The 17,022-nt window shown below is 57.1% G+C and overlaps 1 protein-coding gene across 8 annotated transcripts in view; it reads left to right on the forward strand.

Annotated features, from left to right (window-relative positions):
- The window catches only part of PPP1R12B (protein phosphatase 1 regulatory subunit 12B), a 125,353-nt gene that overhangs the window by 72,123 nt on the left and 36,208 nt on the right, over positions 1-17,022 (forward strand). For 7 of the 8 annotated variants that reach the window (XM_064477336.1, XM_064477335.1, XM_064477338.1 and 4 more), the window contains 5 exons: positions 2,927-3,017; positions 4,354-4,533; positions 5,778-5,967; positions 6,050-6,162; positions 7,138-7,179. In XM_064477336.1, the coding sequence (XP_064333406.1) occupies positions 2,927-3,017; positions 4,354-4,533; positions 5,778-5,967; positions 6,050-6,162; positions 7,138-7,179 (616 nt within the window). Of the gene's footprint in view, positions 1-2,926; positions 3,018-4,353; positions 4,534-5,777; positions 5,968-6,049; positions 6,163-7,137; positions 7,180-17,022 lie in introns of those variants that run through there. The other variant, XM_064477342.1, reaches the window with a different exon arrangement.

Below are 17,022 nucleotides of genomic sequence, written 5' to 3' on the forward strand. Positions count from 1 at the left end.
TAGGCCAGCTGATAACCCACAGTGGCCTCTGAGTGCTCAAGTGAAAGGAAGAGTCACACGTCCACAGCTTGAGGTCAAAAGCTAGAAATGAGTAAGTTTGGTGAGGAAGGCACGTCAAAGCCAAGATATGCCAGAAGGTGGCATCTCGGGCCAGTTAGCCGTGTCGTGAATGCAAAGAAAAACTTCTTAAAGGGAATTGTAAGTGCTACTTCAGTGAACACGCGAATGATAAGAAAGTGGAACAGCCTTATTGCTGGTGCGGAGAAAGTTTCAGTGTCTGGGTAGAAAATTAAGCCAGCCACAGCATCCCCTAGTTAAAGCCTCATCCAGAGCCAGGCCCCACCTCAGCCCCAGGACAACCGGGAGGAGAGTGTGAAGTTGGCAGAGGCTGGTTCACAAGGCTGAAGGGGGTCGCTGTCTCCAGAACATCAGGGCAGGTGAGGCAGCCAGTGTTGTCGGAGACACGGTGGCAGGTTCCCCAGAAGATCCAGCCAGGTTCGCGCACAAAGGCGGCCACGCTGTGCAGCAGATTTCAGCGTAGGCGGAACAGCCTTCTGTGGGCAGAAGACAACGTCGGGACTTCCACAGCCAGGGGGAGGCGTGAACGCTGGCCCAGGGCCTCCCAGGACAGGCTGATGCGTCGGGCTGGTGCGGCGGGGGACTCTCAGGTGGAGCCAGGGTTTGTTTGCCACCTGAAGTCGCAGGGCCCTCGAGAGTGATGCCAAGTCTGCTCTGCCTGTGCCCTAAATGCGTACCAGCAGGCCCGGGTGACAGCACATCTGCCTGCAGCACGGTTTACAGCCCAATAAGAGACCTTCTTCTCAGAAAAAAGTCTCCTCTCAAAATGCTGCTGCTCGCTGACAGGGCACCTGGCAGCCCCGAGCCCTGGTGCAGCCAAGGTGTGACTGAGGTCCACGCTGTGTCCACACCGGCTGCCGCTGCACCCCGCAGTCTGTGCTCAGGACATCATTCAGCTCTCCGGTCTTATTATTTAAGAAATACGTGTCGTCAGGCTGCAGCCGCCAGAGACAGTGATCCTCGATGGCAAAGGCCGCTGAAAACCTTCTGGAAGGACTCAGCATTCCGGATGCACGAAGAACACTTGTGGTTTGTGGGGAGAGGTCAGAATGTCAGCCTTAACAGGGTCTGGAGGAAGTTGGTTCCAACCCTCATGGACGGCTTGGAGGGTTCGAGGTCACCGCAGCCATGGTGGAGACAGCAAGAGAACTGGAGTGAGACGTGGAGCCTGAAGACGGGGCTGGACTGCTGCCACCTCGGGCTGAACTGGCACAGAGGAGGAGCTGCTTCCTGTGGGTGAGCAGAGAAGGTGGCTTCTCGAGACGGAATCTGCTCCTGGTGAAGATGCTGTGAAGACTGTTGAAAGGATAACAAGCGATCTAGAATATCCCACAAACTTAGTTGCAAAGACAATAGCCCCAGGGCTTGGGAGGATGGGCTCCAATTTTGAGAGAGGTTCTACTGCGGGAAAAATGCTATCAGACAACACGGACGCTACCGAGAAATCGTTTGTGAAAGGAAGAGTCATCAGTGCAGCCAACTTCACTGCTTTCTTATCTTAAGAAACTCCCACAGCCGCCCCCGCCACCCCTTCAGCAGCCACTTCCCTGCTCAGTCAGCAGCGTCCAGGTCGAGACGAGACCCTCCACCAGCACAAAGATCACGCCTCGCTGAAGGCTCAGACGATGGTTAACATTTTTTAGCAATAAAGAGTATGAAAGTACGAACATTGTCTTTTAGGCATAATGCTAGTGCACACTTACTTGACCACAGTGGAGTGTAAACATCACCTTCACGCACACCGGGAAGCCAGAGATGCCACGTGACTCACTTTCCTGCAACATCCACTTTATTGCGGTGGCCCTGAGATGTGCTTGTATTAAAATGACAGTTAAAATATAAGGATAGGAGTAATTTTGTGCCACTAAATGTGAAAATATAGATAAAATTCCTTGAAAAACAAATGTTACCGGAACAGGAACTCTGAATAGGCCTAATTCTATTAGAGAAGCTGAGTCTCTTATTTAAAACCTTCCTGTGGAGAGCACTGACCCCAGGCCTCACTGGTGAGCTCTTCCAGTGACCCAGGGAGGAGAGGACCCCCGCCTCACACGGCTGCTCCCAGAGAGCGCGCCAGGAGAAAGCGCCCCCCTGCCCGTGTAGCTGGTTCTCAGACCAGCCGGGTTACCGCGAGAATGGGGGCTCACAGGACGACCGCCGCGTGAGCACGGATTGAGAGATGCTGACGTGAGTCATACTGACTCTCTGTGGAAAGTAAGCCTGTGTGAAAAGATGATACAGCATGGCCAGGGTGAGCTTGTCCCAAGAATTCAGTGTTGTTCTATCATTCACAGGTGGTTCGGTGTGATTCATCATATTAACGGAAAAAAGAAGGGAATGACCGTCTCAGTATATGTGGAAGGAAAGCACGTGATAAAGGTCACACACTAACGATTTGACACCAGACAGATAACAGCAGCCCCTTAGTCCACTTTCTTAGGGACGGGAAGGAGTTGCTTCAGTTTGAGGAGCGGGGTCTGCAGGGTCCTCGAGCCGGGGGGCTTCCCGGGGATGACGTGCCGACCACGTGCTCCACGGGCAGGAGCGGAGCCGGGAAGCCTGCCGTCCTCAGTCCCTTTCCACACGTCCGAGGCCCTGGCCAGAGCAGTAAGACAAGGAAAGAAAGAAAAAGTGCGAGGATGGGATGGGGGAAAGGAAGTTCTCCCTTCACAGGTAGAAGTGACGTGATGCTGCGTGACAGGTTACAGAGCGCACCGTGGATTCTGTGACCCTCACCGCAGCCCCGGTCAGGTTGACTGCCCGCTTCATTCTCAAGCGCGGAGTCGCCTCTCGGCCCTCAGGCACGTGCAGCAGTCCCACTCCTGCTTCCTCTTCTCCGTCCCTGCAGGTCGTACCTGACTCCCGTGCGGGATGAAGAAGCTGAGTCCTTGCGGAAAGCGCGCTCCCGACAGGCGCGGCAGACACGGAGGTCTACTCAGGTGAGCCTGGCCCTGCTTGAAGGCCACTGGGTCCGATTAGAAAACGACGGAACGAGTGCCCCAGTCCGGCCGCTGCAGTGCGAGCTTGGCCGCGCTGGCACAGACGCTGCACACCACACAGAGCCCGGTGAACTCTCACTTGTGCTCCTCCTGGCTCGGAGCAGGCTTACTGCCTTGCCTCCCTAAGACTCATCATTCCACTTGTGCTTAAGGGGCCAACCCTAAGAATTCCTGAAGGAGAACCGTCTGGCAGTAACTCAGAATGTTAAACGTAGAGTTGCCGTGTGACCCAACTCAAGACAGAAGCACACGTCTGTACAAAGACATGCACACAGATGTTTATAACAGCATTATTCACAAACTGAGTGTCATCTCTGGCCAGCGTTGACTTGCTGTGTAGACCAAACTTAGGTGTGGAGTTTGCAGGCTTGCTGGAGCAGCGAGGTGGGCATCGTGGGGCTGGTGGAGGGCCAGGCCAGGCCGTGGAGCAGAGCAAATAAATTAAGCAGTTAACAGAAAACCCCACAAACTTCCACTGATTAACGAATGGATAAACAAAACGTCACATGTCCACATGGCAGTTACTGTTTTGCAGTAAGAGGGGAGTCCCACACACGCCAACACTGCAGTGAGGACAAGCCGCTGAGTGGCAGAGACCTGGCTGCTTCGTTTGTACGAAAATGCCCAGGACGGGCAAAGACCCGGAGACAGTGGGTGGATTAGGGTTTGCGAGGCTGGAGGTGGGGACTGGCTACTTGAGGGTGTGTGGTCTCTCTCTGGGGAGATGAAATGTCCTGAGGTGAGGTGGGGGTGTGAAGACACTAAAATACAGCGCATTGTACACTTTCAAAGTGTGGGTTTTATGATATGTGGGTTCTATTTCAGTAATGCTACTAGAAAAAGAAAAGAAAGGATCCCCATGGGAGGCTCTGAAGTAAGAAGTCGTCCGATACACTTTGTAAAAGTCACAGGCAGAGAACAGATGGGCGTGGTCAGAGGGGGTGTGTTCCGAGCGTCGTCGGGGGGCGGGGGGCAGACTGCTGGACGGTGGTGGGGAACGGAGGAGGGTGAGCCGCAGGCGAAGCTGTTGGGCAGGGAGGCAGGGAGGGGTGAGGAGGGCCCGGACGCACACACAGGGCTGAGAAGCCCGCTGCTGCCGTGGAGAGGTGAAGTCCCACGGCCTTCGGTGCAGCAGGGGCCAGGCGGGAACACCGAACGGCCCTGTGTGCTTGGGGGCTTTGTTGGAATTTGCTGCTGTTAGGTCTTCCCGAGCAACTCTTGCTCACCATCCAGTTCTTCCCGGGGTGCAACTCCTGACCTTGTGACGCTTTCCCAGGGCGTGACGCTCACCGATCTCCAGGAGGCAGAGAGGACGCTCAGCCAGTCGCGGGCAGAGCGTCAGGCTCCCGAGCCGCCTGGCCCGAAGCCCACGGTCCCCGGGGGCCTTGAGAGCAGCGCCCAGGAGCAGGAGGCAGCGGAGGGCCCGCAGCCCTGGGGCCGGGGTCTGGACGCAGAGGTGAGCCGCTCGGCGCTGCCCTGCTGGGCCCATCTGTGTGGCCACGTTACCCTCGTACGATCTCTTTCTCCCCTCGGGCGTTGATTCCTGCTTTTTCCCAGTTTTATTGGGATGTGGTGGGCATGTAACATTGTGTTAGTTTTGAGTGTACACATGACAGTCTGGTACGTGAGTATACGGTGAAATGACCACATGAGTTCAGTGACTGAGTTTAACTCTCTGCTCTGGAAGGAGAGGTCCTGGAGAATAAAATGCAGATAGAAACATAAGCGTTTGCTGTTTGCTTTGTGCCAGGCAGTGTTGAACTATGTCAAATGTGTTAAAGTGTTTAATTCTGAATACAGTCCTCGGAGGTAAACATTCCTGTCCCTTTTTTAAACATGAGGAAGCGGAGTCACCGAGAGAATAACTTGCTGGCGTTTTGCGCAGTGGTGCGGTGGCTCCGCAGGCACCGGCCCACGGGCAGGCTGCCTCCACGGCTCGGTGTGCTGCTCTCCCAAGAGCTTATGTGCGCCCCAACCCCATGAACATGACACCTGGTTTTCCCCAGATGCTCTGGTTACACCTTTCATCTCTGCACTGTCAGCACCAGCCCTTTCCGCTCGGTGCCATGTCCCCGATGGGAGGATAAATTTTGTGGCCACCATAGTTCCAGGAGAAGGAAGTCCTGCTCTAACTGTGGGCGGCTGGGCCGCAGAGCGCCCGCCCAAGGCTCTGTGGTTTACTTTGCTCGCTTGTCGGCTACTGTCTTCTGTGTACTTACCACTGGGCGCTGTTCTAAGCACCTGATGCCCTGTCGGCAAGCCTGGTTACGGCAGTTGCTGGAATGCTCAGATCTGGTTGTTCTCAGAGAACTCCCACGCCGTTTACTCACATTCCTGAGCTTTTTGTTTTCCGAGGTTCGCCTTGCCCTTCGGTTCCCCTCTTTAAGAAGGCCGTGCACCCTGCCTCCTGATTTCTTCCAACTTCAGAGGAAGTTTTATGACCCGGCGGGGCACTGCTTCCTAGGCCCTTTGGTCTACTTAGGAATAACTGTCCTGGGCTGCTGTCAACCTGACGGTGGTACCAGAGCAGGAGTCCAGGGGCTCTTTCCTTTCTGGCCGATTAACCAGCTCAGTAGCTCTTCCCTGGGCATCTGCTACTTACAAGCATCTTGGTATGGAGAAGCCCGTTTTTAAAAAGCCAGTGTCCCTACCCTTTTGCTGGACTTGACCTCTGACATCTCGTCCTGTGGATCATTCCAGCCTGTCTGTCGTCGCCTGAGGTGTCCAGCTCAGCCCGACAAGCCCACGATGCCAGCGTCGTCCTCTGAGGCCCGACCCTCTCTCTGCACTGGTTCCCCTCTGCTCCGGATGAGCAGACCTTCCGACCCAGGTCCTGGGAGTTCAGAGATGACTGCGGACGCTGCGACGGCAAAGGAGAGGGACAGAAATGGTAAGGAGGGCTTCTGGGAGTGTGGACCTCCCAGCAGCACCCCAGGTTCTCAAGACCCGTGCCTTGTGTTCTCTCTGACCAGAGGGTGAGGAGGCAGAGTTGGATGACGCGTCCTCCCACAGGCTGACCGTCCGTGAGAGGAGGCGGCCCAGGGAACGCCGGAGAGGCACGGGCATCAATTTCTGGACACAGGATGTAAGTGGGCAGGCTGTGCCAGGACTGGTCACACTGTCCCGACCGGGGCCCTCGTGCTGAGCTCAGGAGTTCCACGTCATGCCCTGAATCCTGCATGGTCGGGAACAGAGCAGAGGGAGGCTCACCTGGGGTGTGACTCATTTGGAAGGTCCCTGCGGTCCTGGGGCCTGGAGCGGGACTGAGCGCGGGGCGGGCAGGCAGCAGCCAGTGGTGGAGGTGGGCACATGGAACGGTCACAGCTACCAGACAGCCAAATAGAGCGAGTGGGGGAGCTTGTCTGACATCACCCCTCCTCCCGGGGTCCCAGAGAGTCATGAGGTCAGCAGCACCCCCGCACGACGGAGCAGGTTCTAGCTGAACGTTCAGGAGTGTGGTGAGAACGTGAAGGGCCTGGGGGTCTGTAAGCAGCGCGCGCTCACCCGGCTCACGTGCTCCCCTACTCAGTTTTACTGCTTTGGAGGAAAAGAGGAACAAATGATATGAAACATTAACTTCAGCTTTTAAACAAAGACAGGCGCTCCAGTGCTTGATTACAAGCACACATTCAGGACTTTGATTCACCCCCTTGTTCCCACTGTTCTCACTCAGCTTCACGTGGGCATTTTAGTAATCGAGCGGCCAGCACAGTTGCCTGGTTACCAGGGACACGTTTGAAATTAGACAGGCCGCCTAGTGAGGCCAGAGGTGAGACAGTCCCAGCCCTTGATTAGCGACGGTTAGACAAGCGCTGTGAGGCCGTAGGACCGGGCTGCGGAGGTGGAGCCAGGTCTGTCTTTCGTCAGGTGCTCCCCGCCCGTCGGGCACTGGGCTTCCGACTGCAGGCGGCGGCCCGAGCCGGCCTGTGGCGACGCTCAGAGCAGCAGGGGCGGCGCCCCCGGCGGCAGCACTCCCTGCCAGGGCACGCGGCTGATGGGCTGTGCTGCTCCCGGGGCTGTGACTGTGACACTCCTGTTTCTCTCCCTCCTTCCTCTCCAGGAGGACGGAGCCGACGTCTCTGACGAGGTGAAGGCGATGTGGGTAAGTCGCAGGCCTGGGAGGCCGCCTCTCACACCCAGTGTCCCTCGAGGGCTCAGCCCTGCTCGTGTGCACGCAGGTTTGGTCGCAGGGAGAGCAGGCTCTGTGCGGGTCTGGCCCAAGGGGAGTTTGGAGGCAGACTTCCTCTGAGATGGGACAAGTGCTGGGCGGTGTACCGCTTTCTTCTTCTGTTCTTTTTTCATCAGAAGAGTCTTCAAGTTCTGTAGCGCTCTACAGTCTTCAGGAGTTTCGGGCGTCCTGTTTTCTTAAACGGTGTAACAATGGCAGGCTCTTGTCCAAGTTTCCTGCTGCCAGGCCCTGGCCCAGTCGCGGTGTGTCTTCATCCTCTGCGCAGGAGTGAGCAGTGTGAACATCACACCGTCCGGAGCTCGCTGGTCTCTGACTTTCAAACGAGGTAGAGCTCTTACGGGACTCAGAAGCCTAAGGCTGGCCCCCAGCTCCTCCGCGGCAGACGGCTGGCTGCCCTGCTGCCTGGGCTCTCGTGAGCCACTCACGCGTGATGGAAAGTTAGTGGTTTTCTTACTGCTGCCGCTTTTCAGGAAGGAAGGGGTTGGTTCTGACTAAATGAGTTGAGGTTACACCAGCATTTCTTTGGAGATTATGTAAAAAAATGGCCTTTTCTGTTCCATGCCGTTACATGACCTAATGCTCTCAGAATAGATTTAATGACCCGTACGGAAAAATCAGCAACTAGTCCGTTTTCAGCAGAGGAAATAGAAATGCCCTGTTTTGTCGTTGACCTGCCCGTGTCCTAGTCCAGATCCAGAGCTGTCAGCGGTGGCTTCCGGCCCGCAGGCCCGTGGTGGTGCGCGGCGAGCTGGGTGGTGGAGGCGGGGGCTGCTTGCGGGTGCAGGTGCCACGTGGGGCTCCCTAGGCAGGCACGGCGTCTTCACCCCTTGAACTTAGAGAGGCTGTGAGAGACCGAAAGAGTGAATATAGGAAAGTAGTGGGGAGTTGGAAAGACCTGCAGAGAGCATCTCAGTCATGATTACGGAGGTTGAAGTGGACCGTCCCCGACAGGGGCTGTGGGGCTGTTTCGATCCATAAAGAGAACCGTGGGAGGAACAGCGAGGAAGGCCTGGTGGTTGTCCGGGGTCTCTTCTGGCCTCCACCTGATGGAGAGCCCACGCCCCGGGCACCACGGGAGGAAGCTGAGATGCTCATGGGGCCAGGCTTCCCGGTTACATTTTAGGACTGTTACGAAGCTCCTTTCACAGGTTAGAGAGCTGTGGCCCGGGGGGCTGGGACACGTGGGGACATGAAGCTCCCAGGTGGGCCCTGCCGCGTCCAGGGCCTTCTTGCGGCCTGCTTGGGGCTGGCACGCCTCCTCCGCCCCCTTTGCCATCTAGTTTTTTACTGAGCCGGTTACCTGTCTGAGTTGACTTGCTTGTGGCGTCTCACCTCCTTGAGTAAGGGAAGGTCGTCTGGAACGGCAACTGCTGAGGGTGTCCGGACTCCGTGGGTGGGCGGGCGGCGCCCCCTGCTGGCCTCGGCGTGGGAGGCCCTCGAGGCGTTTCCCACCTGTGCTGCCTCTTTTACAACCGGCTTCCCACTTGTGGTTGTTGAACGAGCGCTTTGAGCTGCTGCTTTCCAGACCCTGGGCCGTGACCTTTGTCGAGTTAGGTTATGGTGAAGAGGGTGAGCGATTGAAGGACCGTGCTGGGTCGCTGGCAGCTGGCAAGGTGAGGGCCTGTAGGGGGCGTCCTGTGGGGGTCAGGAGAGGCCTGTGAGAGGGTGTCCCTGGAGCCTGGACTGGGAGCACGTGCGCTGGGGGCCTGGAGGGTGTGTGTGGGCGGAGCGCTGTGGGCAGAGGGGCAGCGCTGGCCCGGCTATGAGGTGACATGCCTGGGGACCACGAGTGGCTAGCATGCCGGCAGTGGGCGTGAGGGCTCCGGCTGGTGTCCTGAGCGCGTGGGAGACACGTGTCGAGCTCCGGACAGAGGAGACAGGGTGGTACTTAACCCTGAAGCGCCCCCACCCGCTGCTCTGAGACACACTGTGAGGGGTCCAGGTGGTCCAGGGAGAGCTGATGGGGGTGCTGCGGGCCAGGGTGGCCACGCCTAGGAAGGTGCTGAGATGTCTCTGCGTCCTGGATGGGTTTGAGGTGAGAACCGGGAGGGTGTCTGGACTGGGTGTGAGGTGAGACTCACAAGGCTCAGGTGACACCTATCTTCCAGCTGAAGCAGCTGGGAGGTTGGCGTTTTCATTTGCTGAGGTGCAGAAGACTCTGGGAGGGCCAGGTGTGGTGGGGAAACAGGCATTTGGGTCTGGCTCTCGCAGCGCTGTGTTTCACGTATCTGAGTGGCGTCCAGGAGGAGGGCGGAGTCAAGGTGAGAGGTGAGGACCAACCACACAGCAGCTAACCCAGCCCCAGCCGGGAGCCAGGACGGGTCCCCGAGGGAGCACGTGGAGGCAGGGAGGCCCGAGGACCCAGAGTTGGCCGCAGTGGCAGTCGGGACGTGGGGTTTTGGAACTGAAACAACTCTGAGCTTCTCATTTTAGAGACCAGCTGAGGCCCAGAGAGACGTGCTCCTGGCTGTGGCTGTGGCTGCCCTGCAGCCCGCGGTCACCGGGGCCTCTCCGTCTGTCGTGCCTCTTCCGTGACCCCTTAGGATGACCCGGGACCAGACCCCGGGCACTCCCCAGTGGCCCTGAACTCTCTGGAGGAGGTGCTTCCCTTTCCTGGTCTGTAGGACGGGGGTTTCAGGTCGTTTTCTGAACGGGGGCGAGGGTGAGCACTGACTGTGGAATCACATCCTGTGGGTTTGAAGTTAATTCACCCACAGGAGGGAAGTGGCTCAGGACTCTGGGAGTGTGCCTGAGGGACTCTGAGACAAATGCTGAGGGGGTGCCGGAGCAGGAAGGCAAGGAGCCAGAACTTAGTGTCTGGTGTGTGCAGAGCTGGGCGGACAAGAGCAGGCCGCGTCCCCCAGGCTTTCCGCTTTAGGCCTGGTGTTCCCAGTGGCTCCGCTCCACAGCTCTTTGCTGCCCCCTCCACCCCGACCCCACCTGCTCTGGGTAAGCAGTGGCCCTGTTTCCTCTTTGCTCTGATTGTCCACAGCTTTGCCTCTGGCCGTCTGTGGGTCCTGCTCCCTCCTGCCGCATTGTTAATCTGGTCACTAATCTCCTGAAGTTCCTCTGTCTCTGGGAGGCCTCCAGGGGCTTCTGTCCATCTGCGCCCGCTGGGCGTCCTTGACTCTCCTTTTAGGTAAAATCCTCGGAGGTTTGTGTTCCCTTCTCTCTGGGGCCCGATGGCCTAATATGGTAAGGTATGTCCCGGACCAGCCTGCGTGTGGAGAGCCTTTGACTCACTTTGCAGGCACGGTAGGTGAGCCGTCAGAACTGGTTATTCGTGTAGAGAAGGAACATTGTTCACAAAACACCGTAAACAATCATAATCTTTTCTTTTTTTTTTTAAGCGAGCTTCTCCTCCTTTTAAAAGAGTGAAAAGATAATGCAGATTTTCTCCCTCAGCTTTTTTATCTTTAGCCGGAAGAAGAGGATTAGCTTGTCCCCAGAGTGAGAGGGTTCTGAGAGGTCTGGGAAATTTGATGATAATGCTCAGAGGACAAAAGGAGGGCGGGTTTACTGGGTGGGCTGTTGTGAGCCCCCAGAGCGGTGGCCGTCTGGGGAGGAGGTGGGGACAGAAGGACTGGAAAGCTGCCTCTGCCCAGACCTGGGAGGGTCTGCCCCCGACACGGAGACCCCAGGCGCAGTGGCACGTCTCTCCTCGCTGCGTGTCTGCGCTTGCTTTGCGACCGTGGTTCCTAGGATGTGGCGATGCTGAGTTTTCTATATTTGGGTCATTCTTGTGCCTTGCTCTGGCCAAGCTGTATAAACTATCTGAGAACAAAGTTGCTTTTGGCATCTTCCTTTTAAGGACTCTATTAATTTTAGATCGTGCCGTTGCCAAGCAAATCTCAGTAATCAAAGCTCGCATGTATTCCTTTGAGACCCTGTAATTTTTGGACTCACTGTCCCATTACATCAGTGAATTCTGCTTTAGTCAGAAATCTTTTTTAAGATAGAATAAATTGATCTTAGGCTATCTGTTTGGACTTGGCTTGAACGTCTTATTTAAAGATGTGGGAAGTTTATCAGCTACCAAAGGTGGGGTAGTTAACCTCTTGACCTCTTTTTAAACCCCGGTGTCTTCCTTCTGCCTCTGACTGCCCTCTAGGTGTCAGTTTGTGTGAGTGGCCTGTGACCCTGTGACTCTGTGGGAGGGACACCGGTGAGCTCGAAACTGCTGGAGCTTGTTTTTTATGATTACAGAGGTGGTGCGTTATGCTTTAGGAAACGCATGAAGTATGGGAGAGTGAAAGGAGCATTTCGGGGGGTGGTGCTTTCAGGGGCCGCGGCGACGGGGATGGTGTGCGTGCACTCCGGGCGCGCCCCCCGTGACGCACCGTCCTGCAGCCTCTGGGCCTCGTCTCCCTGAGCGGTCGTAGAAGGAACCTTTCTGTGGCCTGAGTCCAAAATCAAGAGTTGATTTTTTGTATAAACTCACAGTTTCTGGCAGTGGTGGCTCCAAAATTCCAACCACCGTGCAAACGGAGGGAAAGCGGTGATGCAGTGGTGCCCGTCCCTGCGTAGCGACCTCGTGAGCCGGCGTGTCCCCCAGGGCCACGTCTGGCTTCCACCTTCTTGGTGTTGCTGGCAAGTCAAGCCCTGACTCCTCTGTCGTGCCTGCTCGTGTTGCTGGACCAGAACTTCACATGTTGGAATACTTGTCTCCTCATAAATCACTCCCCCTCCGTTTCCTCTTCATGTTTTAGTGTTGTTTCTGCATAAATTTAGCTGAGTTCTTCATGTAATAGCTTCATTTCCAGTTGGGGTGGGCATCTTAGAAAACACTTGTCACAGTGGGGGCTTCATACCCCTTTAAAGAGCAGGGAGAATTGTCCGCGTCCTTCACTCACAAGAAGGTGCTGAAATCCTGCTGAACCTTCTGCTGGTGGTTTTCCTAAGTTGTGCTTTTCAAGAACAGCTAATGACTTTCTTTAGAGCAGGATCCTGCCCAGCTGGGCGTCCCCAGGCCCACGCGCCACCGACATGGAAGCGCTGGGCGGGTCTTTCGAGTGCTGGCTTCAGCTCTCTGAGGGAAGTGGTCCTGCGCTGGGACTCTGCAGCCTCCGGGAGGCTTGCTCCCCTCAGTGGGGTCCGAGCACTCCCATGGTCACTGGGGTCTTCCTTTCTCCCGTGGGCGGCGTGGCCAGAGCGCCTCCACCCTGATGTCCGCCTTCTAGCCCCAGGCCTGCGGTGCCACGTCAGTGTGGGGTTTGTTTGCAGGCCTGCCCACAGGACGGGGGCGGGGGCACTGACGGTCGTTGCTGTCCTGGGCTGTCGGGGATTGGGCAAGTGACCCGTCCCCTTCTCCTCCCTCCAAGTCCACGTCCCTCCGCAGGGTCAGGAGTCAGGTAGCAGCCACTTACGGACACGGGTTTCTCTAATCAGGAAACCGTGACATGATGTCCAGGTAGGTTTCTGTGCGGCCCCTAGGTGCCGACACAGGCGCCGCTGCAGTGCGTGCTTCCCCAGGTTTTAAACTTTTCTTTTTCGGGGGGTGGTAATTAGGTTTATTCATTTATTTATTTACTAGAGGAGGTGCTGGGGACGGAACCCAGGACCTGGTGCGTACCAGGCGCGCACTCTGCCCCTGAGCTGTACCCTCCCCCTGAACGGTTTTCTTATACCGGGAAGCACACCGACGGCCCTGACTCCTGGGCAGGAAGAAGGGACGCTCAGCCCTTTAGCAAACTTACAGCTCAGAGACTACAGCTCTCAGTGCGGTCTTGGAGCCACAGCTCTGCTTCTGTTTCCAAGGCCTTTGCAGGTCATGGGAGCATTTTAAGAGGGAGATAACAAGTTACGGTGGTGCTTTGCCTGTGGGCTGGGCGCTTTGCGAAGAGTTTGACCGGACGGGTGGGCCACGGGACCGTCTGTGCTGACGGGCGCCAAGGCTTGCGTTTCTCCTGTGTCCAGCGAGGCCCCTTGCGGGCTGTGGACGGTCAGCGCCCTGTCTGAGCCCTCAGGAGGGCAGGCGTTGCACCAGTTCTCCAGCAGCAGGGGCTGGGGCGGTGGTGCAGGCCGGCCCGGTCTTCATGGTGGCACGCAACCCAGAGGCCAGGACTCAGCAGACTTTCCACGTCAGGGGCCCGGTGCTAAGTAGCTTCTGCTCTGGGCCACGCCGTCCGTCACCACTACTCAGCTCCACTGCTGCATGGACAGTGTGTCGTAGTGGGAGTGTCCTTGTCCCAGTAAAACTTTATTCACCAAAGCTGGCTGGTGGGCAGCCTCTACTCCAGGTTACAGACTCAGAAAGTGCCTGCTGGTGTCAGCATGACTCAAATACCCGCTTTTCCCCATTCGAGCACTTCTTCAGTAAGTGAGCATTTTTCCAGTTCCTGATTTCTTAGTATCTGCTGGCAGTTGGTGGTCAGGGAAGTCACCTGTTTGCAGGGTGCATGACCCTGTCCTCACCGGGACCAGCCTTAGGGATTGTGGTCACCCTGCTGAGCGTCTCCTGGTGACAGAACTCAATGTCATGCAGTTCAAGGAAAAGGCTCGTGTACCTCGGAGTCTGCATGGTGGCCCCAGCCCAGCGCCGCCTGGAGGCTGAAGCTGCCATCCCAACCGTGCCGTCTCCTTCGTGCAGACCACGGAGACGAGGCACCCTCTGTCCTGGTGACTGCGTATCCAATGCCCTCGCTGGATTGGGTGAGCTTCCCTGAACCAGCCTCTGTAGCCGGGGATGGGTGGTCCTGAGTCGGGCCGTGGAGCGTGGTGGTCACGACCCTGAATCAGGAGCCTCTGCACTACTGCGCCCTGTGTGACCTCAAGGAGGGACGATGGTGCCTTCACACCGTTGGGAGGGTCCTGGCGAGTGGTGGTAGCAGGGCTGGTGGGGATGGGTGCCCGCAGGACACGGGAGCCCCGCCACCAGGAGAGTAGGGAGGGAGTAGGTGCCAGGAGCTCCCTGCGCCACCCCCTACGCGGACAGCACTCTGGAGGGCTTGCGTCTGGGGACAGGGACGTCGCCCGGCTCGCGGGGGTGCTCAGGAGGTGGGGGGCCGGGTTGGGGTGGTGCTGACCTCTCTCCCTGCCGACTGTGCTTTGTGGTCAGGATGCCCACGGGGGCTGAGAGCGTCTAGTCAGTAGTGTCTGCTTTGTGGGCCGAGCTCCGTGGTTTGCGGGGGTCAGACAGGTCTCGCCGTTGTGCCGTCAGGAGGCCGTGGTGACACCCAGGCTTGTGCTTCCCTCGCCCACCTGCCAGGCCTGTCCGCACTCGCTGCGGCTCCTGCGGGACCTTCCAAAGGAGTGAGAAGCACAAGGTCCGCCTTGCGGAGCACGTTCCACGCGTCCCGCCAGTCACCAGGGAGAGGTCGCTGCAGGGCCAGCCGGGGAGGTGTGGCCACCTGTCACTGTCAGGCCCTTGGCCGGCGACGTCCAGACCCCCGTTTCCTCTGACTGTGTCTTCCTTTGTGTGTTTACCTTCTCATTTACAGGACGCTTTCAGAGAGAAGGCCTGATTCAGCCTCCCCAAGACTATCGTAGTATGAAAACTAAGGAGGTTTTATAGGAAACAGCCTTGAGAGGTTCTGGGCTCAACTGAATGGCTTCCTCAAGGAAGCTCTCCCTGCCCTCAGTCTCAGCATCACCCCAGAAGACCAGCGCAGACAGCGCGGTCGTGCAGCAGGTGGGGCTGAGGAAGGAGCGGAAACTGGGAGTGGTGACACCCGCTCTACCCTCAGTGACAGCACATCGCAGCGGACACGCCGCTCCCTTCTGGGCATCTAGGGTAGCTCCTTCAAGAAGGTGTCTTCCAGAACTTACTTCCTAAAAATGTTGGGTCTTTTAACTGCAACCTGAGCTTAAAAGAATAAATTTGATTTAGGTAGTAACGATTATGAGGAACCTATTTTAAAATGGAGTAGTTGACAGATAGAAGGAGGGGTACATCGCCTCACTGGTATTCAAGTCTGTAAATGACAATAATGAAATAGGATTTTTTCACCACCCAAAGCAGACAGATTTGGGAAGATTGTGGCCAGTTTAGCTGAGAGGACAGTGAAATGGGTCAACCATCAAAAGCCTGAAGTTGGCCCTTTTTGGAAGTCTATCTCTAGGAAACAGTCCTAAATATAAAAGGGGAAAAGGCTTCCCTACAGAAATGCCGTCGCCAGGTGTGTTCTGCGTGAAGCTCCGTGAACGCGAGTCATTCGGAATGCGAGTCATTCGGGAAACGCTAGCACACCTGCTGTGGGCGGCGTTTGCTGGGCGGCACCGTCCGTGTGGCGGTTTGAACGGTGGGGACATTCAAGACCTCCTGGAGGTCCAGCCTTCCGGCGGCAGTTCAGTAACTGGACCCCAGCAGCAGAGGCTGCAGTCACCACTGGCTTCGCCTCTCCTGGGCCGCCGGCCACTCGGGGCTGTTTCCTCTGAAGAGCTGGCAGCATGGGGTCCAGGGTCGAGCGACACCCTGGGTGGATGGCACCATCACCGCTGAGCCCAGTCTCGGCGCTGGCTGTGCTGGGAGGGTGGAGACGAGGGGCGGCACGCCGACAGCACTTTCCTGCCCTTCTTTGTCTTCCGGACTCTCTACTGAGCCCGTTGCTCGCATGATCGTTTCTGTGCCGTGGCAGCACAGACTCTCAGAGTGCACGGGTTTGGACATGAAGTGAATGCTTTTGCACGAGGGCAACCCCCCCTCATCGACCGTCGCCGTTTCTGCCATGTGGAGCCTCACGTGGACGCCGCCCGCACCTCTGTCCACACACGCAGCCGTCTGGGTGCCCCATGCCTTTCAATTCAAGCCGTGTTGTGGGACCACCTTTGGAGCCATGTCTGTGAACTAAAACACCACATATTGTGGCTGCTCAAATTTATTAACGAAGCTGCCAAAAAACATTGATATGTGGGAAGCAGCCACAGAATTCCTGAAAAACTGGTAACGTGCACCAGACTTCAGGAGTGCCCTTGGAGTCTTGAGGACCATGTGGTTGGAAGCCAGGCTCACCTTCCAAAAGGCATGTCTCCACCCCGCTGTGTCTGAGGAGACGGGCAGTGGTGCAGGACCTGCGGCATGCCCCAAAGCAGACTGCGAGGGGATTGCGGTTCAGGTCCGGGCCCTCAGAGGATCCCACGCCTTGCGCTCCGGCTGAAGTCACAGAGCGATTGTTCGCTAGCTCGGCCGTCTCGCAGCCGCGGCTCCACTCCAGCCCTCACGAGGGCTGACGGGGAGGCCCTTTCCTGGTCCTCTTAGCCAGAAGCATTCCCGAGTTTTGTTCTGCAGTCAGTGTTGTTTTCTGCACCAGAAGAGCTTGAGAGGTGCCGATGGGGACCCTTGAGCTGAGAAGGCGCTCACAGACCTTTCTACTTTTGAAAGCAGCCAGTTCCAAGAGCTTGTATGTAGCATAAGAAAACAAAGCCTCTTCCGGTTTCACAGTCTGACAGGACTGTGAGGGTTGTTCTCGGCAGTTGTGCTACTTGGCGCACAGTTCTGCAGGTGTGTGTGCACGTCTGTAGGTGTGTGCTCTGCCCTCGGAAACGAGGAGAACCAGTTTGGCTGTGAACCGTCTGTTGCTCCCCCTGCCTCCGCGTTCTCTCCTTCCTCATAAACTCTCCCGTCTTTGCCTCCTCAGTCTTCACTAGGTGCAGGTGTTAGGCATGTTTGTTTCAAGCACGTGAGCATCGGGGCCCCTTCTCCAGGCTGGTCGTCTGCCAAGAGGCGCACGCAGCAAGCAGAGCAGCCGGAATGCGTCTCTGGACGTCGCGGTTACGGCGCGTTTGGGCGGCGTGCGCACAGACTGAAGAGCGAGGCAC

The sequence above is a fragment of the Camelus dromedarius genome, chromosome 21 (assembly GCF_036321535.1).
Source record: "Camelus dromedarius isolate mCamDro1 chromosome 21, mCamDro1.pat, whole genome shotgun sequence".
In the NCBI taxonomy this organism is placed as follows: domain Eukaryota; kingdom Metazoa; phylum Chordata; class Mammalia; order Artiodactyla; family Camelidae; genus Camelus; species Camelus dromedarius.